Source organism: Panthera leo, chromosome A1, assembly GCF_018350215.1.
Source record: "Panthera leo isolate Ple1 chromosome A1, P.leo_Ple1_pat1.1, whole genome shotgun sequence".
Taxonomy (NCBI): Eukaryota; Metazoa; Chordata; class Mammalia; order Carnivora; family Felidae; genus Panthera; species Panthera leo.
In genome coordinates, this window is record NC_056679.1 from 205,434,384 (window position 1) to 205,460,372 (window position 25,989).

The 25,989-nt window shown below is 40.3% G+C and overlaps 1 protein-coding gene and 1 long non-coding RNA gene across 11 annotated transcripts in view; one reads left to right on the forward strand and one right to left on the reverse strand.

The window, feature by feature from the left end:
- Window positions 1–2,991: 2,991 nt before the first annotated feature.
- Window positions 2,992–25,989, forward strand: part of PLCXD3 (phosphatidylinositol specific phospholipase C X domain containing 3) — a 221,699-nt gene continuing 198,701 nt past the window's right edge. The window contains exons 1-3 of one of the 10 annotated variants that reach the window (XR_006205880.1): window positions 4,272–4,358; window positions 16,505–16,637; window positions 20,468–20,788. Coding sequence is in view for 3 of the 10 variants with exons in the window: in XM_042951076.1 (XP_042807010.1) it covers window positions 4,313–4,358 (46 nt within the window). In the remaining 7 variants the exon portion in view is untranslated. Of the gene's footprint in view, window positions 3,223–3,440; window positions 3,491–4,255; window positions 4,359–16,504; window positions 16,638–20,467; window positions 20,789–25,378; window positions 25,975–25,989 lie in introns of those variants that run through there. The other 9 variants (XM_042951076.1, XM_042951084.1, XM_042951093.1 and 6 more) reach the window with 9 other exon arrangements.
- LOC122227069 lies at window positions 9,350–12,177 on the reverse strand. Its single transcript, XR_006205888.1, has 3 exons — window positions 12,013–12,177; window positions 11,781–11,926; window positions 9,350–9,540 (listed from the first exon to the last, which is right to left on the reverse strand). It is a non-coding gene; the product is annotated as an uncharacterized LOC122227069 (long non-coding RNA).

Genomic DNA, 25,989 nt, shown 5'->3' on the forward strand with positions numbered 1-25,989 from the left:
AGTGATTCCTAGGCTATTTCTCAGGACAAAGAGAGCTTGCCATGGTCTTCATGTCTTCTACCATTCTGGCAGAATTATCGGTGGGGCTAGACGAAGAACAAAGGAAATGATGCTTCAGCAATTTAACTCATAAAATGGGCTGGAAACCAGAGTCCGTGGATTTACAGTCGGAAAGAAGTGGTTTGGGAGTCTGACATCCTAATGGCCTCAGTATCCTGAGTGAAATATATTTTCATCCTGGTATAATTGAGGATCTGATTACAGTTACTGGCTGTTAGTTATTTCAAGTTTGGTTTGACCGAAATGGAAGAAAATTCCCAAAGTTTTGCCATTCATTAACAATGCAAAACTACTTTGGGAACACGTTTCTCTCTTTCAAGGTCAAAATTCTTCTTGCCTTTTTGTTGCCAAAAGGGCCTGTTAGGGGAGAATAACAAAGTTAACAGGATGTCTTTGGCTAATTAATTATAATTTTCTAATAACTCATTTAAAAAGAAGTAATTGGCAAAATCTAAAAATGGCTAATTTGTGTCTGCCTGCCTGTATAAGTAAAACGTTGCATTGTCCTTGTAGGTTGTGAATAAAGAAATAGTTAAGTGCATGTTTAGTATTGATGCTTAAGGAATTACATAAGAGCCTGATGCCAGGAGGTATAATGTTTAGGCCAAAAAGGTCTATTTTAAGTGTTATGATTAGGAATCACTCTTTCAGAACCAGGATACAAGCAGGAATTAATATTAGTTTCATTGTCATTTTTGTGAAAGTGAAAATTGTTTCCTAAATTAAAGAGCTTATTTGCATAGATATGTTGAATCACACACATAAGAAACAAATGCTTTTTTGTAAAAAAAAAAAAAATTATTAATTTTCTAGAGCTGATAACAAATTACTACAGACCTGGTAACTTAAAACAACAGAAATAGGGGCACCTGGATGGCTCAGTTGGTTGAGCATCTGACCCTTGGTTTCTTCTCAGGTCCTGATTTCAGGGTCATGGTATCGAGTCCCACATCAGGCTCCACACTGAGTGTGGAGCCTGCTTGAGATTTTCTCTCTCCTTCTGCCCCCTGCCCCACTTGCTCTCATGCATGTGCTCTCTCAAAAAACAAAGAAAAAGAAAAAAAGAGGAAAGAAAGAAAGAAAGAAGAAGAAAATAACAGAAATATATTCTGTCTCAGTTCTGGAGGCTGAAAGTCTGAAATCAAGAGGTCAGCAAGGCTATGCTGTCTCTGAAGGCTTTAAGCAAGAATTCTCCTTGCCTCTCTCTCAGCTTATGGTGGTTATCAGCAATCTTTGACATTCCTTGGCTTGCAAATACATCATTCCAGTCTCTGTTATGGCCATTTCTGCACATGTCTCTCTCTGTGTCCCAATTTCCTTCTTGTTACAAGGACCTGTCATTAGATTATAGCCTGTCCTAATCCAGTATGACCTTGATGACACCTGAAAAAGACCCTATTTCTAAATGGTATCACATTCGCAGGTGCTAGGGGTTGGGACTTAGGCATAATTCTGTGGTCAGTGTCTCAAAGCATGATTCTGTTCCTTTTTTGTGCATTTCCCTTCTCGTCAGCTTTCTTTCTCAGGTACATAACCCATTGGGTTTCTCAGGCCAATAACCCATCTTCTCTGAGTTTTTACAAAACAAAAACAAGGAATCAGAAGAACTCATAGAACTCATGGACCAAAAGCAATGGATTAATATTCAGACACCAGAGTCTAGTCAGGAAAACATAAATCACACCAGTAGTTTTAATAGAGAGAATTTAATATAAGGAATCGGAAGATGGGAAAGGCAAAAAAGCAGCAGTGAGGTGACACAGAGGTAGTAGCTGCGGGAAGATCAAAGGGGAATGGTTGGAACTTGTGCTTGGAAAAGGGGCTCACAGAGCTGAGACCAAAACCACTGTGGAGATGGTGTTGGGCCACCTGCTGGTATCTTAAGGGTACACTGAGGTTAGTTATGAGTGTGGAAAATATTGGAAACCAGGATCACCTGCCACTGCCTAGGTGACAAGATGTCGCTGAAATGACACTGATAGCAACAGCAAACATTCAGGAAGGAGTATGTCCCTTCTCCTTCTGCCTGTCACTAGCATCCCCTTAGTTAGTACATCTGATTATGCCAGAACCAGACTGGAAGCCATCAAGCAGAGGTGAGACACGTCCAGAGTCCTGGCTGCAGCATCGCAAAGCAGAGTGTGGAAAGATGGGTTTGGAGCTGAGAGATGTAGGTCCAAGTTTGCAGAGCCATTTTTTTTTTTTTCAGATTTGAAAGATTAGTCAACACTGGAAGCTGGTAGAAAGGGGGTAAAGAGGAAGTCTTAATGAAACTCAGAAAGAAGCAGAGGAAGTGGGGAAGAAAGACTTCTTTCAAGACCAGGAAGTAGAGTAGAATGAATGAAGTTGGTGGATACTAACACTGGATATTTTTAGCCCTTGAACTGAAGGTTTTGAACTTAAACACTTTGGTTGGAGATAAAGGCATGTGGGGGAAAACCTTACCTTCTAATCAAGGAGGAGCTAAAAAGACCCAGGTGGGAATTTCCTCACAACCTGGGGCAGCTGCTGGGACTGCATCGCTGTTTAAATTCCACTAATAGGGAACAAGTGCTATTTATTATATGCTCCTGTTGTATGCACTGAAGGGAATAGAAAAATAAATATGAACACATGTATAACTAATTATGTAGCAATCAGTGGATAGGAGTTTAGGGAACAAATAATTTATACCCTGTACTGCAGTGTTTCTCAACATATTTATTTCTCATTGTATGTCTGCCCCTTGAAAGTGCCCCTTTCGGACTTTTTCCTAATTGTTCTCTTCCCATAAAATTTTCATACCATAGATATACTTAACTATACATCTGTCTATATAGTGTGGCTGGAGAGACACAAACCATTGTAATGCCGAAGGTTTCCCCTTCCCACACCCTGCAAGAACTAATTTACCCCCTTGAGAGAACACTGCCCCACTGAGAATTTACGCCACAGCGGAAGTCGTAGATGCTCCACCCGGAAGTCGTAGATGCTCCACCCGGAAGTCATAGATGCTCCACCCAGAACTCCGTCAATGGTGGTGAACCTCTCCACCCAGCTGCTTTGGGCGTTGCCCTAGGAGAACTCTCCAGAGGATTGCCCTAGACCCAGTGGAGGTTTTATCCGTCTCAAAATCCCATCAAATCCTCCCCACCTAAAAAAGCTGTACCTACTTACAGTGAGGTACAGAAGGCTGACCTTCTGTTCCCTGCACGGGCTCCTGTAGGCCTCTAGTTGTGCCAAACTGGAATCTGGCCCCTCAGGCTTAGACGCCAGAGCAAGCAAGGAAGCTTTTTTCACAATAAGACAGGGGGTGTGTTTCAGTCCATTGTCTGCGCAGTGCCCTGGGGGTCCGCCGAGAACTCTCGGATGATTATAGTCCCACAGGACCCAGAGCCAGGCAATCACTTAGTGACCCCTGGGAAGCAGCCGTTAAAAACCAGGGCACCAGGTGTGTCTAAAAGCTCCCCTCAGAGGATATTAGTGTTCTGGAGTGTGGCAGAAGGAAAGCATGAAGTTGGAGTCCACCAGCTGAAATGAGGCAGAGGGAGAGTATATAGATGTTTCCTGGGGGGAAAAGTAGGAGGGGGGGGGCGAAGCCCAGGGATAAAAACAAGAAATATTTTAAATGGAATGGAATAGAATAGAATAATAAAGAGGGTGCCTGCTAGCTAGAGTGAGGCCAGGGGAGAGCTTGAAGATATTGCCCACCAGCCGGCAGGCCTCTAGATGAGTGCTAAATTAGATGCCTGCTCCTCAGGCCATCACTTTGAGGTTAACAAATGAGCCTCTTTCACATAACGTCTGGGCATCTAGATCTGCTGCTTCTTTGCCAAGCTGTGGGGAGAGTGAATCCCAGTGGGTGACCCCTGTAAGAGCTATTTGTCAGAGAGCTATAGTCTTGTGGGCCTTGTGGATATGGGCCCCAGTGGCTTTTAAAGCTGGATGTTTTGAGGGCTTGCCTCTCAGGTACAGGTCTTAAAAGTTGGGGCTTCCCAATGTGGGGTTCAAACCCTTTTCTTCTCAGGGAGAGAAGTTCCAGGTTCTGAGATCCCCCCTGACTGTGGTAGCCACCTGGGGGTAGGGCCTATGGTGAGACTGTGTCCCAGCCTCTCCTACCAGCTTTGATGTGGGCCTTCTGTCCTTTGTCCAATTAGGTATGATCACATAGTTTTTAGGTTCTTTTCAGAGGAAGTTGTTTCATATTTTGCTGCAGGTTCCATTTGTCTGTGGGGAAAGGTGAGCCTAGGGTCCTCCTACATCACCAAATGCAATGAGAATTCCAAGAAGCTCCATCCTAAAGGAAGAGTCCAAGCTAGGTGAGTAGGGATGAGTGAATGAAATATATTTGTGCACATCAAAATGGGAAAAGATGTAGACATTTTTGGAGATGGTGAAGAGGCTGTGTATTCAAATTAAAGAGTAAATCAAAATGAGTGAACATGGTCGCTATTTCAGAGAATGGTTATTCTGTTTTGCAGAGAGATTAGGAAATTTTGAAGTGTTCTGGAGAAAATAAAAGCAGTTCAATTTGTTAACCTCAGGAAATGATTTACTGAGAGGTTGCTTACTTACTTACTTGGAGTGAGGGAGGGGAGACGACAGACAGAGGCAGGCACTTCCAGACCCTGATTAAGTGGGAAGGTCAGACAGACACACACATGGAGTAGTCCAAGAGTGACAGAGGGTAGTGTAACAAAATGTAACATTGTGTGGTTCCTCTGTGCTGGCTGTAGGATTGTAGAGAAGAGTGTGACTGATGTGGTTGACTGATTATGCAAATCCTGAGTGATAAAGCAGGGCAAAATAGAGATAAAACAGGATTTGGAACTTAAAGCCGTTCATAGTATAAGTCACATTACCTCCTTATAGGCTGTTGGGCTGTAGCAGAATGAGGAGTGGGTGAAAGCAGATAGCTATTTGGACAACCTTTTCAATAGTTCTCTGTCTTCACAGATCTGACATTTCCAGAAAAAGCAAGCCCAGAGTTTGTCAGATGTTCTGCTTTTGGACGAACGAGCTTCCTGTTGAGTTTTGTTCTCCTTCTTTTTGGCAGAAAAATCAAACTCTGGCTTATAGATTGAGAGAGCCAGTGAGAAAACTTCACTGCACATCCCTATGGTTAATGGCCCTGAGCATTTGAGGAAACACATTTATTCCAAAGTAGTAGAGGACAAAACAGCCTGTTGGAAATAAGAATAACTGAAAGGTAGTGGATCAAAGCAAAGGAACCATGGACGTCTAGAAAGGGTGGGGTTAAGGGAGTATAAGATTAAAGAGAGAAAATGATAGTCGATGCAGATTCACCTTGAGGCAGATTCTACAGTTCTTGCTGATTCTAACTTTTTATTCTTTCTTAAATTTGTCCCCATCTCTCCATACTCATTGCCACTGCCCCTGTTTGGATCACAGTTACTGTTCACCTGGACTATTGCAACACTCTCCCAGCTTGGCTTTACTGCTTCATGCCTTGCCACTCTCAGCCTGACCCCAATTCATCTTTCACTCTGCTGCCAATGAGCTTTCTGAAATATTCATCCATTCATCACACAAATATTTGTGAAACACCTCCCATGAGCTAGGCACTCTACTGGGTGCTGGTCAGACATTGATCCGCTAACCATACATGGCCTCTGCCTTCAAGGGGAATGTCCTTAATGGACAGCTGCAAACAATGAATAGGGTTTTGAAGACCAAGTGTGAGAAGGGTGCCAGCACCACGGGGGTCATGGTGTGGTTGGGAGGAGGGAAGGGGCAGGATCTAAAAGAACCTTAAGAGACCAATGGCTGCAGGTCATGTTAGAGCTTTTAGTTATTAGCTGAAAGCTATAGAAAGGCTGGCCAGATGAAGTTTGTTGATAAGAGGAGATCTGAGTTTTGCGAAGACCATTCTGGCTGCAGAGCTGAGAAAAGTTTGGAGGGTGCTATCTAATTGTATCTCTGCCTTCTCTCCTCTCACACAATCCCTGAGTTTTCAGGTTTAAATCCTGGCCCCTTAGTTTAGTGTTCAAAGGCTTTTAACAGACTGACTCTGCCTCCCTGACCAGTTCCATCAATTGTTGGATCTCTTCTACAGTTTATACATCTGGCTCCCAGTCAGAATTACCTGGGGACATGTTAAAAATTCAGATTCTCAGGACCCATCCCCAGGTATTTTGTTTTATTAGTTACAAGGTTTGACTTGAAAATTAACATTTCTTTTTTTTTTAAGTTCATTTATTTTTAATTTTTTTCAATGTTTATTCATTTTTGAGAGAGAGACACAGAGCATGAGTGGGGAAGGGGCAGAGACAGAGGAAGACAGAACCTGAAGCAGGCTCCAGGCTTTGAGCTGTCAGCACAGAGCCCGATGTGGGGTTCAAACTCACTAACTGTAAGATCATGATCTGAGCCGATGTCGGACACTTAACCGACTGAGCCACGCAGGTGCCCTGAAAATTAACATTTCTAAACAGTATCACATGCTGACAGTCTAGACCAGGGATGTCTAAACATAACTTCCTGTGAAAATGGAATTTTCCCTTATCTGTACTGTCCAATATGGTAGCCATTAGTCACATGGAACTATTGAGCACTTGAAATATGGCTAGTGCAACTGAGAAACTAAATTTTAATTGTAATTAATTTAAATGAATTAATTTAAACAGCCACCTGTGACAAGTGGGTACCAAATCAAACAATTCAGGTCTAGACTCTAGTGTGAGACATTTCCTGAATCATGGCTGTACTCAATCTGTAGTTCCCTGCCTAAGGGTCTAGGCACGAGTTCCCCATTCCAGGAGTCTGTTCTCCCCTAATCATCCTGTCTTCCCTACATGGTCAGCTTCCATGAAGTTTACGGGTCTCTCCTCCAAGAACATTCCCTTGACCTCTTCAGGGCTGGATTAGATACCCATCTTCCAGTATCGCAAATTTATGCCTCTTTGTATTCCCAACACCTTGAGGGCTGCCTGGATACAGAACTGTCTGTACATACTTGTTGTATAAGTAAATAAATGAAAAAATAAAGAACACTAAGGTGTAGAATCACTTAACTGAGTCAGGCACAGGTAGATACTGATAATTAGAAGGACTGCAACTTTGCTATATGGAACTCCACAAAGCTGACCTCCAGAGAATTAAACTGTTCATGATCTTTATTTGATAGTGGGGTCGATGTCATGTCTTCAATCTGTTTGTGGTTCAGTTAGCTTTGCAATGTGCAGGTGATGGCATGGTTTGGGGAGAAAAATTTTGGAGCCAGACTGCCTGTATTGAAACACTGATTCTGTCACTTACTAGCCATGTGACCCCAGGGTAGATGTTGTTACTTAACATTTCTTTTACTCAGTTTGGTCATGTACAAAATGGGCTAACCATAGTACCTACCTCTCAGTGTTGTTAATGAATTAATATTTGTAAAGGGCTTAGGACAATATTTGACACACATTAAAGAATTAAGTGTTTGTTAAGTAAATGAAAAGCAAACTTAGCTATTGACTCCATTAATATCCCTAGTTAGTGATCTTGTATCTTGATCAAAAGGGGACTTAGGAGAAATGTAGGCAGTATATATTCTTTCTTTCTTTCTTTCTTTCTTTCTTTCTTTCTTTCTTTCTCTCTTTCTTTCTTATTGGTTTTGTAGATGTTTTATTTATTATGCCACTTCTCTACTAACTTTTTTTATTTCAGGTTTTTATTTAAATTCCAGTTAGTTAACATCTAGTGCAATGTTAGTTTCGGGAGTAGAATTTAGTGATTCATCACCTATATATAACACCCAGTGCTCATCACAAGTGCCCTCCTTAATACCCATCACCCATTTAACCTGTTCCTCCACGCACCTTCCCTCCAGCAACCCTCAGTTTGTTCTCAATAGTTAAGAGTCTGTTTTGTGGTTTGCCTCTCTCTTTTTCCCCCCTATGTTCATCTGTTTCATTTCCTAAATACCACGTGTGAGTGAAATCATCTGATATTGGTCTTTCTCTGACTTATTTCACTTGACAAAATACATCATTAATAATTAGCAATCACCATGTCTTCTAGGACTCAATCAGGATGAGAGGGAGAGATAGCATTATGAACATTGAGACAGGTTCATGGTAAAGAGCACTGCTCTAAGAGTCACTACATAGACTGCAGAGTGTGAGGAGTAGGTGAGAAGGAGTTCTGGAAAGGTAAAAATGAAACAATCAAGTTTTAAATAAAATCTGGGGGGATTTTGATGTAAAGGTAAGCTTTCTATAAAACACCTCCTTTCAGATATCTTATTACTTTTTCAATCTAAGCCTGAAATAGATTTTGGAAATAGAATGTAAAGTAAACTTCCATGTCTTCTTTCTCAAAGGGTTGCTAATGGGCATTGGATGTTCTCTCATCTACTAAAATTATGACTCTTTCCTACTAGCACCCTTCTTTCTCTTCTGGGGGGAATTTCCTCCTTGCCATTGTAGGTACTCTTGGTGGGGAGGAAGTCAAGGTGCCCTGTCCGCCTCTGGGGGATGGACATGGATCTAACACAGGCTAATCAGACACTTTCCTCTAGGACTTTGAAGTTTGAGGGAAAGATATGTGAACTGGATTTACCAATCCAGTCATTCATTACCTTGATACCTAAACTCCATGGTTAAGTAGTTCCTTAAGGCTTTGGGCTTAAGGCTTTGGGTTTGCCCTTATTCCTGAATTGGTTCTGGAATTCTGGCTTATTCAGAATATTAGCTACTAAATACACCTCCAACAAATTCCAGGTTGTGTTTACATTAGCCAAAGTTAGTTTTTGGTGTAAAGGGTCTAAACTGATATGACTCCATATTCACTTAAGTCGTGACCTAATGAAATAAATGTTGAGCTTTGTAATTTTCCCTCAAAGCACTATGTTTGAGGATATTCTTTTTGTTGACTCTGAAGTAGAAAAGGAAGTTGCAAGGTTGCAGTGATGGGACTTTTTGAAGTGAAAAGGAGTGCTAAACATTTAGGGATATCAAATAAGAAATACAGACTAAAAAGGGAAATTATGTCCCCAAATCCATCTCTAGAACAGAAGTCTGCAAATATTTTCTGAAAAGGCCAGACAGTAAATAATTTAGACTTTGGGGGCCATACAGTCTTGATCAAAACTCTTGAACTCTGCCTTGTATCACAAAAGCAGCTATTGACAATGTGTAAACAAATAAACAAGGCTCTGTGCCAATAAAACTTTATTTACAAATATAGGCAGCAGACAGGATTTGGCTCATGGACCATAGTTTGCTGACAGTTGCCTTGGAATTGTGCCTGGTATATGTCAGGCATTTAATGAATATTCATCAACTGGATGAATGAAAAAAGGGTCAGTCTCTAGGAATGGCACAGTTCCCATCTGATGACTTCTATTTTCTTTGAGTATTAGCAGCAAGAGGTCAGATATTGACAGTGGAATAGAGTTGGGCTTTGAGATCCTTAGAGAAGTTCTGAAATAACGGCTGGTTGGGGACAATGTCTGACTCCAAAATCCAATTCCTGTAGTTGGCTAAGAATAGCTTACTGGAAGGGAAAGGAAAGGAATTAACATCAAGAGTTTGTCATGAAAAGCTCTTTGGAACACTGGAAACAGAATTATCTGAGGTGTTTGTTAATAGATGGGGATTCTCAGGCTCCTCCCCAGACCTTTTGAATCAGAGCCTCTGAATGCACTGCTATTTTCATCAAGGTCCTAAAGTGATTCTTATGCAAATTAAGTTTGAGGACCAGTGGCTTGGTTGATATCAGCAACTTAAAATATATTGTATAATCTTCACAACAACCTTATGCAATAGATATTATTAGCCCCATTTTATAAATGGAAATACTGGAGCTTAGAGTCACAGAGAGGATTGTGCAGTCACATATATAGTAAGTGAAAGCACAAGGTTGCACATCTGCACTTGTCTGCATTAAAGTCCACGATTCCCCACTATGCTTTTCTGCCTCTAGCAACAACAACAAAACGAAAACATGGATTAAATTCTTCTAGGACGTTATTTGGCTCCATCTGTGAAAAGATTGAAAATACTGCTGAGGTTCAATTTGAAAATGAAATAGCTGAAGATGAAGCATTTTGGACTGAGATTTGAAGACTGTTGTATAAACTAAGGACAGACAGTCCTATAAAAGTATAGTCCCTGGGATGAGTGGCGGATTTGGAGTAAGGAGGAGTTTCTTTGAAATGTGTCATATTTTTGTTTTCAGTGTTCTAGCACAACAGAGATATGCTAGAGATATTTTTCTGAGGCTGTTCCTGGAATCAATTTGATGCAAGCTCCTTTTGATGTGTAAAGAGATAAACTAAAATTCACTCATGTTGTGAATAACATCCAGATTGGCTCCTTCTATAATCATGTTGTATCTTATTTTACCATGCATAACATATTTAGTTCCCCTGTGTTTGCCATGCCATCATTTCACAGAATTGTATATTATATAGGCTATGTTTCAGTTCAAGTGGGGTAAACTTAACTGCCAGTTGTTTCCAGCTATGTACTACCACCACATTGAACTGGGACTTCTGTGCTAATTCCTTCATGCAGGCCATCCCTTGACCAGCAAGCCAGCTGGAAGCAAATAAGCATAAGTATGATTTTCCTCCATCCAGTGAGGAGCTCTGAGATAGGGCTTGGTGAGATCCAGAAGGTACAAGAAAGGACCATGTGAATCTCCTGGAAATGAGGCATAGTTGGGTCCTCTTGCTCTTCCACTGATTGCTAACTTATGTGTATCTGAAGTTGTACAAGTTTGTTGCCTGGCTAACTTTATTCCAAGACTTAAAAGGCTTCTGTTTTTGTTCAATATTTGGAAATACAAGGCAACTATGAGAATTTGAGTATGGAGGAGGATCTGGAATACCAGAGGAGTAGCGATCTATATTAACTGTAAAGAAAATGTGCCTGTTCTGAACAGGCAATATCTATTCCATTTACTTATATAAAAGTAAACCCTAATCAGAAAGACAGAATTTACTGTACAAATTTAATAAAATTTAAAAATAACTCTGATTATATGCAAATTTGGGTTTATGGGATACCCTTTTGAAGGTCACCTTCCAGTATGATGTGACTCCACTCTTTTGAAATAGTTGATACGTGCCGAATTGCACCTTAATTAAATTCCCTTATGTGTTGTTGGATTAAAAGCACCATCAGCACTTCATAAACTGTATGTAAATTTTTTAACAGAAATTTGAAACATTGTACACTGGCTTTTATTCAATACCCTCCCCTCTTTCCACAAACTGCTGTCAGTGGCTGTGTGCCCATTTAATACCAGTCTAGGCAAAGCATAGATGGAAAAAATCACATCTATTACCAAAAAAAAATCATCCAGTATAATATGTTCCCCAATTATTATCCAAGTAGTATATTGTGTGTTATCTATGCCAAGGCTCAGCTTCTTTTAGCATGGAAAATCGAGAAAGGACTAGACAGCCAAAATTATAGTGTTTACAAAGGACAACTTTATGAGCCAGAAAGAAACTGCCCTACATTCCTGCCAATGGCAGGAAAGAATGCCTTCCTCCTAAGCCCAGCCATAAGGTTCCATCTGCCAGGTGATATTGCAGTATCAAGGAACAGATGATTCCATGGTCTGCCCTGATTTTCTTACCCCACAAAGAGTCTAATATATGACATATAACAGGAGGAATGGCTGAGAACTCTTGTACTGAATGAAACCTGCCTGACCAAAGATACTGCAGGGTCAATACCCTGCTGATAAATGTCCTCTGGAAGAAGTAAGAAATTTCACAGTACCTTACTTAAAGGGACATCCAAAAGAGCTGCCAGAATTAGAGCAAGGAGAAAACTCTTGGCTGAAAACAAGTCTTGAGACTCCTCTTGAACTTTTATCCTTAAGAATACAGGTTCTCCATTTTATGAACATCTCATTTGGAATTATTCTGTATATAAGAACAAGTGGCTCACGTCAGGTAGGGGCAGTGGAAGGAATAGTTAGTCTTTGCACTCAATTAGAAACAAAACTTACCAGATCCTAACAGATGTCTGGAAACAACAGACCCCAATCAAGTAGAAGGAATGTAGACAATTTTTAGCAGTGAGAAGTCAAGCACCACAGCAATGATGTTTTGTAAGAAGCAGTAAGAGTTCGCATGATGGGTACCATGCCATAAAGACTGGAATCTGGGCCAGGACTCCAGATTGCAGGAGAATTCTGGGGAGAAAGATAAAAATCTCTGCACCAAAGGAGTGAAGTTAGGGAGCAGACACAGGAAATAGCACAATCGTTTTCCCAGAGCAGGAAGAATGTCTTAGTAATTTTGGGGCCCCATTTTCTAGCTCAGTGCCTCCGGAATAGGGAGTGCATTTGAAACTGCTGATCACTGTATTCACTCTTGAACAACAATTCCCTTTGGTTTCTGTGGCATTAACTTTTTCTGTTATTCTTTAACTCCCTTGGCCATGCCTTTTAAAAACCTCCTTTGAAGGGTTTCTTCTCACTACTTACAGGACATCTCAATGGATATCTCATTGGTACCTCAAATTCAGTGCATCCAAAATACAGACTCTCATCTCTAAACCCGAGGCTTCTCCTGTGTTCCCTGCCTCAGTGAATAGCACCATCATCTTCCCAAAAACTTAAAACACAAGCTTGGTGGCAGCCTTTCCTTTTTCATCTCCCTCAGTGTCTGCATCCAGTCACCAAATCCAATTGATGTGTCCTTCTAAATAGCTTTCAAAACTACTACCCACTTTTTTTCCTACACTGACTGCACTACCCTATTCAGGCTACCATGATCTTTCACCTACATTATTGCACAACCAGCCACTCTTCTTGCTTTTACCTTTGCCACCATCCAAAGCATTCCCGCTAGTGCAGCCAGGCAGAGCTTCTAAAAACACAAATCTAACCATGCCTTTTTCTCTGATTAAATCCTTCAGTTCTCCATTATTCTTGGATTTCCACATTAAGAATAAAGTCCTGGTTTCTTAAAATGATTATAAAGCTCTTTTTGATCTGGCTTCTGATTACTTCTCCAGCCTCCTCTTTCAACTCCTTTGTCCTTTATGTACCCCTCAGGCCTTTTCCACTTTATTCTAGAAGCATATTGACATGAGCTGTCTATAAAAACTTCAGACCTTTGCACACTGCTGTCTCTGCCTCAGATGCTCTTGCCCTCTTTGTCTGGCTAGCCGCTATTCATTTGTAGGTCACCCTTTATATTTCACCTCTTCTGGAGCATGGTCCATGCTCCAAACACCCCATCATGGAACTTATTAGAGACTATAGTGATTGCTTTTCCTTTCTTATACTCTCTATTAGAATGTAATCTGCATAAAGGCAGACATGATCCATCTGCCTTGCTTATCATTATATTCCCAGAGCCTAGCCCTGTTTCTGGAACATTATTCTCTTCTAGTGAGTAGTGAATAAATGAGGGTTTATTGAACTCACCTGAAGAAATTTATAGACATGAGATTTGAAGGGAGAGGTTGAACATAAAAACAAGGCAACACCCCAAAGTTGTAGCCATGACAAGTGTGTGGCCTTTTTAAGAGTCCTGGAGGAACTCTGCGGTAGATTAAAAATGGCTAAAAATTCTTTGACTCTTTTCACATGGAAAGGCAAAAGTTTATTTCCCCTCCCTTTGAATCTGGGCTGGCCATTGTCAATTTGACCAATAGAATATGATAGAAATGATGCTCTGCCAGTTGGAACCTGGCATTTGAGAAGACAGGTATCTTTTACGGTACTCTCATGGAATTCTAAGATGCCACGTAAGAAGTTCAACTACTCTAGTGAAGGGACCACAGGGAGAGGCTCTGAGACTGCATGAAGAGAGAGAGGGACCCAGCTGAGCCCAGGCTTGCAGTTATTCTTGTTAAGGTTTTGGGCATGGGAGTGAAGCTGTTGGAGTCTTCTAGGACTTAAGAAACAGGCTACCAGGCACAAGTGATCCCAATAAACTCCAAGTGAGAAGAAGAATTGCTCAGCAGAGACTTGCCCATATTCTTGACCCCCAAGATTATGAGATATAGGAAAATGATTTAGGGGTGGTTTGTTATGCAGCAGTAGATAACCAGAACATCCAGTGCTTCCTTTTCACTGGCTGTTAGAGATGCAAGGTAGAGAAGGGATTTTCTCAGTTCTGCCATATTCTCCCTGCAGTAGCTGGGGCTTCAAAGACCTGTCCTTGCAACTTATTTCATTCCATCCCAGATTATGGGGTCAATCAAACCCCTAGGTGGAGTGCATATAATGGCTAAAGGAATTTATATAAGCTGGTCTTTTGTTTTGGCCTAGTAGGATTCTGGTGTACCAACTCCTAATTACTCATGGCTCATTTTCCTGTACCAAGTCATTGCCTGGTATCTCAGTCCTTTAAACAGGTATTTTTTATGATAAAAATCTCAGTCTCCCAAAGACCAAATCTGTGATATCTGCTGCCACATATCTCTTATTTATCTCAGACCTTGTGGTTTCTCTGAGATATAGAACTCTGGAGATTACTTGACCCACCTCTACTTAAAACAATGTGCTTAGTTTGGGGATCCATTTGGACTTCTCCTCTCTCATTCTTGTGCTCTATTTCCCTCTCCAGTTATTACCACCACCTTCACCTCCCCTTAAAAGGTTAAATCTCCAGTTGGTCCCAGTTGACAGTGTGCTTAAGGCTTATTCTCAACTTTGTTTCCAGATTCCTACCCTTTTTATAACAGGGTTATTTCAGTTGTAAGAGACACACATCCAACTAAGTCTCATTTAATCTAAAAGAGAGAATGTATTGTTTTTTGTATCCAACTAGAGAATGAGAGCATCCTCTAGGGCAACTGGATCATGGGAGTGATCCATGGCATTATCTCCTGATCTCTAGCATCTGCTTCTCTCATTCCCTTTTGCTATAAATGTGTCAGGAAACAAAGCCACAGAATTCAGGACTTCTATCCTTTTAGTAGGAAACAGAGAAGGAAAGAGAGTTTTCATTTTTACCTGATGCTCTGATCATTTTTAGCTGATCATTTCATGTGCCCAAACTAGAGCAGTCATCATAGGGCAAAGCACTATGGCTGCCTGGGTCTGAGCACTGTGCCCAGCACTGTGACTAGAGAGGGGCCTGTTACCAGGTAGGTGCTTGGCCTAAGGGAGGCCTCAGAAACAATGGTGTGACTTAAGGAGACCCTCAACTTGTATTTGCAACTCTTGCAGCTGGGATTGTCCAGGAGTGAGCTGGGATGGCATGGATGAGAGGGACTGTGGAGTCATGAGGAATCAACATGGGAGAGCAGGAACAGAGCAAGGCAGGAGTGTGTCCATCTGAATATGTGCCTGAGTTCAGAGCAAGGGAGTATAGGGGAAGAGTAATGTGGATTTTTCCCAGAGAGGCCAGATCTTAACCGTATATCCATTTATAGAGATTTGTTAAGAATGAAACATCAAATATAAGCATTGGAGGACTGGACAAACTTGAGATTGAGCTGTTTATTGCTGGCATTAGAATGGTTATTTCCTCCGGCGCCTGGGTGGCTCAGTCGGTTAAGTGTCCGACTTTGGCTCAGGTTATGATCTTACGGTTCATGGGTTCAAGCCCCGCATCGGGCTCTGTGCTGACAGCTCAGAGCCTGGAGCCTGCTTCAGATTCTGTATCCTCCCCCTCTCTCTGCCCCACCCCTGCTTGTGATCTGTCTCTCTGTGTCTTTCAAAAATGAATAAACATTAAAAAAAAAAAAAAGAAAGGTTATTTCCTGCAGGTAATTCTGTTTTATTTGAATTGTGTTTATTTACTTATACTGTGCCCAAAGGATAATGGCTGGACTTCATTTGAGCTGTTAGCAGACTCAGGAAGGAGGACCCTGACCTGAAATAGAGTATGAATAAAGATAAATATGTTTTTCTTTTTTCAGCCAAAAGCAGCTAAAGAGATGAGAAGCTATTTTCAGATAACTGTAAAATGATGAAGGGAAGGCAAACAGATTTTTTAAAAAATTCTTTTTACAAGAAGGAAATTAAATATTTTGAATAGATAGCCTAATTACCTTATTTAATAATATCTTGTTAACTAAGAAAATAAAGTGAACATGTTTAAATAAATTATGAGTTGAAAAGTTATAAAAATGCCTTTAAAAAACAAAAGCAAAGATATTGCATTTTGCAATGAGTCAGAAACCTTCTGTCTACTTTGTTCGTTAATGTGCATATATTGCATTACTAAATTGATTGTCTAGAATATCCTTGCCACTTTATGGATTAAAGCTTAAGCATCTGTATAAGCCTTCATTGGTAAGACAATTGATTTTAGAGTCACCTATATTAAATCTTGGGATAATGCTATGTTTACACACATTAAAACAAATATTAAGTATGTACATATTAAGGTAAATCATGCTTTACTAACAAATTATTCTGGAACTGCGGTGCCTTTTCTATTTCCTGTCTTAGTTTTGATTCTAAATCTGGTGGACAATTTTGAGATCTGAGATGAGAGAATATTCTTTTCATGGAAGTATTTTTGTCTTTGCAGAAGGCAAGGGCACTATAGTTGGCTGTTTTTCACAAAATGTGGCTTCGTGTTTCTTGATGGCTCCTGTGACAAGTTGACTGTCCAGAGAAATTTGGATTTCACATATGTAGTTCCAGTGACTGCATTCATCCAGGTTAGACCATATGTCTTGGCTTCATGTTCAGAAAACATGGACTTTATACTCAGGCAGCAAGAGTATAGTATAGATACTCTTGGTATAGATTTTACCAATTTTCCAATGCTCACCTGGAAAGCTTAGTTCAAATTGGCTGAAGTGGGAAAACTGTCATAAAGTGAAAAGTGGCTCAAAGAATACAAGAATGTGTTTAAAATGAACACAACAGGTAGTACCTGAGCCACATCTAGAATCCAGTTTATTAAAATGCAGATTGGACTAGAGGAAAATCATTGTAGAGAGAAATTCTCAATATGTGAGAAACTCACAAATCAGTCATCCTGCGGAAGGCACAGGTTGAAAAGTAATTTTAAATATCCATGAGTATACTGGGTTGTATGGACATTTCAAAATTGACTCATGGAAACAGATGCTGAAAGGCAATAAGGAGACAAAATGTTTGAGCTGCATATTAGGAGGCAGCTTCTTTGCAGACCATCAGGGGGTAACAAATGGGCAAGATGCAACTGCCTTGATGCAAAGGCATCTCATGAGATAGGTAGATAGAAAAACATGGAGCCATGTCTTGAGAGGTTTCAGGGGGACGTTTGTTTTCTCCCCTTGGTTTGATGCTGTTAAAGTGTTGAATAGGGTCCCCTACAAATTGACGTCTAACTAGAACCTCAGAATATGACCTCATTTAGAAACATGGTCTTGGCAGACATAATTAGTTAAGGATTTCAAGATGAAATGATCCTGAATTTAAGGTGAGTCCTAAATCCAATGGCTGGTGTCCTTTACCAGACATGTGAAAACACGGACAGAAATTAGAGTTATGATCCACATACCAAGGAATGCCAGGAGCCATCAGAAGCTGGAAGAGGCAAGGATCTTTCCCTAGAGACTTCAGAGCAAGTGTGGCCCTGCTCACACTTCTTTTTTTTTAATTAAAAAAAAATTTTAATGTTTACTTATTTCTGAGAGAGAGAGAGAGAGAGAGAGAGAGTCAGAAAGAGAGAGGGAGACACAGAATCCAAAGCAGACTCCAGGTTCGAGCTGTCAGCACAGAGCCTGATGTGGGGCTTGAACCCACGAACCATGAGATCATGACCTGAGCCGAGGTTGGATACTTAACTGACTGAGTCACCCAGGCGCCCCCCCCCCCTTTTTTTCTAATTTTGGAAAAATGTTTATTTATTTATTTAGAGAGAATCCCAAGCAGGTTCCACGCTATCAGCACAGAGCCCATTGTGGGACTTGATCTCATGAACCATGAGATCATGACCTGAGCTGAAATCAAGAGTCAGACACTCAACAAACTAAGCCACCCAGGCTCCCCTCACACTTCTGATTTCAGATTTCTGGCCTCTAGAACAAGGAGGAAGTAAACTCTGGGTTTTATTTTAAACCACCGAGTTTGTAGTAATCTGTTACGGGAGCTCTTGGAAGCTAATACAAAGGGGGAGCACTCTGTAAAGCTGTCTGAGACAGTGGCAAGTCCCCCTGAAGCCACTGCATCTGGCTACATAGAGGTGGACTTTCTCAGTCTTCGAAGACATCTCATTTGTTAGTAGGGAGGGACAAGCGCAAATAACCACTGCACGGGTAGGGTGAATCTAACGTACAATCACATTTACAAATATTACATCTGCGTGGGGAGTGGTTTGTGGGAAAACAGTATGTAAATTGTACATCAGTTCTCCAACTGAGAACTGACACGTAGGTACATTTTTATAGAGATTTTAAAAAATATCGGATATGTCTTGTAGCCCAAAATTGTTGAGTGGAGGGGAAGTCTGGCCCTGGGAGTCTCAGTATACAAACCTGGTGCAGCAGGAACAGCTACTAGCAGCTAGAGGCTCCCACTAGTGGGAAGCTCTGAAAGTAAGGTGAAGGAACCCAATATGAGTAGAACATGTAGACATATGTAAGATGTTTAACAAAATGCTTAAAATATGGTAAATATGACAGGTGTTTAATAAATGTAAATTCCCATCCTGGTCTCCTTCCCATATTGCTAAGCATAACGAACTCTAAAGAATTATGTATCTTATATATGAAATACTTTTGGAGCTATTCCCCATGTAGGTCAACGTCAGAGCATGGTCATATCGACACAAGCCAAACCCCAACAGAAATTCTAATGTTTACTTGTCCTTTTCTCTCAATGAGAAGGATACAAATATATATTCCATGGCAAGTATTTTATTTTATTATTTTTTTAAATGTTTATTTTTGAGAGAGAGAGGGAGAGAGCAGGGTCAGGGGAGGGGCAGAGAGAGGGAGAGACACAGAACTCGAAGTGGGCTCCAGGCTCTATGTTGTCAGCACAGAGCCCAACGTGGGGCTTGAACTCACGAACTGTGAGATCATGACCTGAGCTGAAGTCGGACACTTAACCAACTGAGCCACCCAGGTGCCCCTCATGGCAACTATTTTAAATTCTCCTATTTGCTTCTGTTCTCCTTTACCCCCAAACTGGAGGTCTCTTATTGTTCTACCTCAAAGAACTTTGTCATCCACGCTATCCAGGCCCTGCTTGGATCTTTGTTCTAAGACCAAATCTTATCTATGCCTCTATGGCCCCATGACATATTCCTGACACTTGGGTGCAGTCAGGTCTCAGGGACTATAGTGCTTCCTTCTGTGTGATCTTCCCAAGAAGCTACACATAGCAGAAATTTCATCTTTTTTCTCCTTGAGGAAAAGGGAAAGAAGAAATAAATCATCAGGCAAAAGGTATCAGGGAAAGACGGCAAACCTTTCCACATCAAATGATTTTATTCAATTATATGCAATCTAATAAAACTATCTATATTTGACTTTCCTGTGCAGCACATTTTTCTTCCCATCTCATGTCATTTAACTGAATATGGAACCTTCATTTTAAACCTATTAACAAAATTACCTGATGGTGTGTGGTAGGTGCCATGTGCTATGGATGGGGAAATGAAACTAAGATGAAAAACGTGCCCAGAAAAGTATTGTCGAGCAAAAAATGATATGTTGCTACATTTCTGTCCTCAAATGCCATTGGTTTTGCTAAACCTAACCAACTCCTACTGATTCTTTAAGCCCCCTTCCATATTGTACTTCTGCTGTGAACTCTCTTCTGTCTCTCCCAGGGATAATCTATCATTGTGACCCCACATAAATTATTACACAGTTATTTATGTGTGGATGCTTTGTAAACTGTTGGTGTATCTGTCCCCCTGGAAGACCACTGGTCCCGTAGGGATGGGGACCTTTATCCTTAGAGTCAAGCACATATGTAGTAAGCATTCTCTAAATATTTAATATAGTTAGTTATTTTTATACTCAGTTTCTCTATACTTTTCCATGCACTTTCAATAATTTATGATGAAGACTATTGGACCTACCTGATTCATTACAAGAGTACTATCTAAACTCATTGATTATAGATTTTGTCTTCAGTGGGCTTTGACATGTGACCTTTGATCAAATAGTATGATGGAGGAAGGATCCCTTGTGTGGCTGTTTAATTCCATGTTTCAAATAATGACCTTCATTCATTATTTTAAAAGGGATACCCAAGTATCTGCTAGCCATAAGTGAGTGGCCTCTCAGGAGACAAGAGGAGCTCAGAGATGAGGAGGCTTCGAGGAGCATGGATTCAGTAAAAGCTTATGAGAACGAACTTGAAATATGGCTGTTGGAAAAGGTCAATAGCCTCTGGTTCCTTTACACTTAGGCCTCACCTCCCATCTTTTTCTTGTCAAGGACTGCCCTCATCTAGACTTGGACCAGTCATTTTGGACCAAGAGCTCATTTTGCTTGGTCCTCCAAAACTTTTTTTTCTTTTCTTCTCCTTCTTTTTTTAAATCCAGCGGCTGACTCTGTGAAGTACATTACTAAAATTGGCCAAGATTTTTGCCCTAGAAGACCACGAGGCACAGGAGGGGTGTAGTGAAGAGGAATAACAGGAATTGAGAAACTTCTCTTTGTGAACCTGATGGAATGGAAAGAAGTAGACTCTGGGTCTAGAAAACCATCCTCAGGATGGGCACGGGAAACTGGAAAAAAGTGAGAAATGTGTAGAAGAGCGTCCTGCTTATTGCTGGCCAAAGTGTTGGTTTGCGGTGAATATATGCAGTATGGACATGACTTAATCTCTTATTGAAAAAGTTGTAAATTTGCTTCAAGCTGTATTTCCTTCTTTAGTAGCTTCTTTTTCTCTTTCTTTCTTTCTGTCACTTATTTTTGAGAGAGAGAGAGAGAGAGAGAGAGTGTGTGTGCGAACAGGGGAGGGGCAGAGAGAGGGAGACACAGAATCCAAAGCAGGCTTCAGGCTCTGAGCTGTCCAGCACAGAGCCCGAGGTGGGGCTTGAACTCACAAACCACGAGATCGTCACCTGAGCCCAAGTTTGATGCTTAACTGACTGAGCTACCCAGGTGCCCCAGTAGCTTCTAAGTTGCCTGCCACTGTATTATTAATGTGGTTGAGGGCTACCCATTGGCATGCAGGATTGAGTGGTTGAAAGTACTGGCCTCAGAGGTACACACCCTGACTGTTACCAGAGGAGTTAGTCTACAGATGTGTTCTCTTACCTAAAATGATAATAATGCATGAAGTTTTGATGTTCTCCAGGTGGAAGTATAAAAGTGCAGCTGCTATGTTACCATCATCATCATAATGGCAATTATTGTTTCTGTTAACAGTAAGAATCTCAGAAAGCTAAAAGAACTTGAAAAGTGAAATTTAATGGAAGCTGAAATTGCCAGAAGAAAAATTAAGCACATTATCATTTATCTCCCCTTTAATCCTCCTCTGGAGGGAGCAGAGGGACAGAAATTTCAGGTCAAACCTTTTTATCAACAGTAGTTACACAGAAAGTGTATCAGACAACTTCTCTTCTTTTCCCTAGAGCTAAAAATCAGGGTGAAACTGTTTTTGGATATTTTATCCCTTCAAAGAACCAGAACTTCTATTGCCTACTCAGAGCATTCAGAATCCACAGCTTTGCAAAAGAGATTAGCTTAAAAGAAAACATTATTATCTGGTTTTACAGAGACTTCCAGCTTTGCTTCAAGTCATGTGTTTTTCTTCCCCTCTAAAAAAAAAAAAAAAAAACAAAAAAAACCAAAACATAAAGAATAGAAAAGCGGATATTTAGAAGGTCAAATGCATTGTTAAAGGGAGGATATATGGACTTTCAGTCTAATTTTCCTATTTCCCCAAGAATCCTCTGTTAGCTTGTGGGATAACCAGTGCAGCCACTATCGAATGGGAGTTCTGAAGCTGATGAGGATCACATATGGGGTACAATGAGGCGTATTGTGGAGGAAGCTATTCTTGTCCAGGAGGCAAGAAAGAGCTTCTCCTATGAAATAATAGGTAAGAAGAAACCTGAATGATGAGTAGGAGTTACTGTTCAAAGTGAGGGAACATGATGTGTGACGTTCCCAGGCAGAGGAACTGAGAGAAAACCAATTTGGGTAGACTGTGTGGAATGAGGGATGGGGGGAGAGAGGAGAAGACAGTTTGGGAGGTAAGCAGACTTTGAAGGGGCTCAGAAGGCATTCTAAGGGTTTTGAGCTTCATTCTGTAGTAATGGAAAATGAAGAAAAATAAGGATCAGATTTACATTTTGAAAAGATTCACCCAGCTTCATAACTGATGCAGCCAGTGATCATGGATGGATGCTCAACCATTGGATGGAAGGTCGAGGGGACAGGATAGTAGCATGGTGCTGGGGATCACCTGACAAATCACTTTCAAATTGGAAAGGGAAACATGTACAGTTACAATGAAGAGAGCCTAGAGCTGTCAGTCAACACCTTAACCAAGTGCTAAAATTTAGCATCTCAAAGTGAGGGAATAAGCCAACACATTCAGAATGTGGGACATTCTGCAGTGTAACTATCTTGAACTTAACAAAAATTCAGTGTCATAGAAAAGTGGAGACAATTCTAAAATAAGAATTAAAAGAGATATAACAATGTAATGCAATGAGTTAATCCAGGTAGAGGAAGCAACCACAAAAGACATTCGTTGGGCAACTGGGGAATTGGAAATATGGACTGGCTATTATAGGATATCATGGAATTATTTTTAATTTTATTAGACATGGTATTGTGGTTATACAAGACATTCTCCATATTCTTAAGGTGTGTACCCTGAAGTCATAGGGGTAAATTCTCATGTTATTTATAACTTACTTTCGAATAGTACAGATAAAATTTGAATAGTTTTACATTCATAAAAGTATTATATCAAAAGACTGAAATAAAGAAATACAGTACAATGTTAACAACTGGGGAATGTACGTTGTTCATCGTAAAATTTCTCTGAAGGTTTCTATGATTAAGACTTGGTAATAGAGAGGATTCAACACAAAGTAAAAAGGAATAAAGAAAGCAAGAGTGAATGTGGCACAGTCAGTTAGGTTATTGTAGTAGTTCAGGTAAGACCTGGAGCATACATGATAGGAGTGGTGGAAGAGATAACTTAGCAAGTTAGACCACTATTTAGGTAACAGAATGGACTAAACAGAATAAATTAGAAGTGATTGTTTGGAATAGTGCCTGGTGCCTACTGCCTAGTAGGCACTTAATTGTCTCAGTGCATAAAAGGATGAATGTATAACATGGGATTCAAGAAGAGGGAGATGTATGCTTTACAGATTTTTTACTTAACCAATTGGGTGCATAATAAGACCATTAATTAAAATAAAAAACAAGAGAAGGAGCATGTTTTGGGAGGAAAATGATATGACTAGGTTGAATTTGAGATTTCTTACAGATCATCAAAGTGGAGGCCTCGGGTTGGCATTTATATATAAAGCTTGGGAGCAAGTGATTTCAGAATTATTAGCCAATTAAAAATTGAAGCAGAAAAAAATATCCCAGGAAGAGTTTACAGAATAAAAGCTAAAGCAAAAATGGTCCAGGATAAAGCCCTGAGGCACTCTAACCTTTAATGTATGGACAGAGAGGGGTGGCTAGCCAAAAATGTTGAAACTGAGTTGGAGAAAAACCAAGAGAGAGTAGCAACAAGGAAGTCAATGGAAGATTATTTTAAGAGGGAAGTATTTGAACAGTATCATATATTATCATATATTATTGAAAAATCAAGCAAGATGCGATTGAAAAGTGAATATAAAGACTTAGCAGACATAAGTTGTTGGTCTGAAAGAACAATTTTGGAAGAGTGATAAGGGGAGACATTAACCCACATTGGCTTGGGAAGTTGAGTGAGGGGAGATGATATGAAAAGAGTGTTAACTCCTTTGGGAAATTGGACTGTGAACGGAAAAACAGAAACCAGGAGTGGGAAGAAAGTTTTTTTTAAAGGTGGGAGCATTGAACATATATAAATAGAAATTGGAAAGGAAAGCTGTGAAACAAAATTATAGTTACGGAAGAGGGAGGGAGTACCTAATAGTACAAAGTCTCTGAGAAGATTGGATATGGTGGGATCCAAAGCAGAGATAGGAAAGGTAGGTCTCATTGTCTAACCATGCTAGGTTCCAGTTTTTATTGATGAAATGAAGAGCATCAACTGAAAGATTTCCAAAGTGCTTTTAGTTCTAGCAATTTATCGTTTTGGGTGTCTGGAAGAAGAGGAGGGACTTGGAATGTGGATCCTATTAGGGTATCAAGAGTGTATAAAGGCAACTGGACACCATCAAACTTCAGGGTCGGGAGTGACCTGTTCATGGGGTTGTCATCTGTAGGGTAGATGAAGTGAGTGAACGGACACCTGTGAAAATCACTCTAAACTGTGAAATACTGGTGGTTGGTATCACTCCCATCGAAGCCAAAACAGGAGGAAACAGAAATCACATTTATTTTGCAGTTTTACCCATGGCTAGTCTCACAGCTGCCAAAACTTTAGAGTTACTCTGAAGATATTTTTTCAACTGGCAGCTGAATTTAAAATAGTTTTCTTTAAGGTTGTTTTTATATGCAACTCTAATAAAAGAGCTTGACCTTCCCAAATGTTTTTTTTTTTGTTTTTTGGTTTTTGGTTTTTTTTGACTCTGTGGTAACTGTGCCTAATGTAAGGATATTGGAGAAGGCAGACTTGAAATAGGAAAATAGTGAAAAGAGGGACTGTGGGCCAAGACGTGAAAGTGGGTCAGTGCAATGGAGAGGAGACAGGCAATGAGATAGGGACTGATAAGCACTGATGCTGGTTGTGACTCCTATAGGGGTTCAAGAGTCCATTTTTATTCATGTTAACATGAATCACAACAATAATATGACCATTTATTGAGCACTTTGTGGCAGGCACTATACAAAGCTATTCATGATCTCATGTAATTCTCAAAACAATCCCGGAGGGGGGGTACTATTATTATTCCTATTTTAATTTTGGTAAGATATATACCACATGAAATTTACCATTTTAAACATTTTAAGTGATATTAAGTACATTGACATTATTGTGCAACTATCACCAGCATCCATCTCCAGGACGTTTTCAACATCCTGAACTAAAACTTTGTACCCATTGAACAGTAACTCCCCCATCCCCCTCTCCCCAGTTATTCCTGTTTTGAAGATGAGGCAGCTAAGTCTTCAAGAAAATAACAAGTATTTCCCAAGGGCACAGAACTGATTTGTGTCCTTAGTTGTAGAGTCTAGAATTTATGTGTCTTGAAGAGTTTAGTTTCAAGTGCATATGGAATTCCAGGCAGAATTGCCAGTCTGTGCCTTCAGTTATCCATTGAAGTAAGAAGGATTATGCTAAGAATACAAGTCTGAATTCTGGAATACCAAAGGCCCTTTAGAACAGTTAACATTCTACTCTGGCTGAAGAGTTTGCTACTCTATAGTCTCTCTTACTCATGGCCAAGACCTTGGGCCTCTATGAAATCTCTCCATCCTGCCAAGGAATAAGGACTTTTGAGGAAGTCCAGGAAGCTTTCTTGAGTTACCTTTCAGGCTAGAATGGCCAGCTACAGAAGAATCTAGTAAAGTATATCACTTAACCCCAAACTGTGAACTCCCCCGGAAATTAGTAATTTATTGAAAAATAGCTTGACCAACCCCTTTTTTGGGGCACACTTAACTGAGAAATTTTTTTAAACACTGAGAAACAGTACTACTTTTCCTTGTGGTTTTATCTGCTTCTTTTGCTTTTTATGCCTTTCTTTTTCCTGCCTCTTAACCTCTTCTGTAAAGTCAAGCTTACCCACAAACTATACATACATCCGTTGGCAGTGCACTTTAATATGTTGCTTGGATACAGATGTTTGGAACTATAGGAGCAAAATTTATACCTGATTCTGTTACTAAGGAAACCAGGGCAACTTAGGAATTTTCCTTTGGGAATCATGGCCATAAACTGGAAAGAAATCTATTAAGACTTTTGGAAGAAGAAAGATAGGTAATACATGGTTTA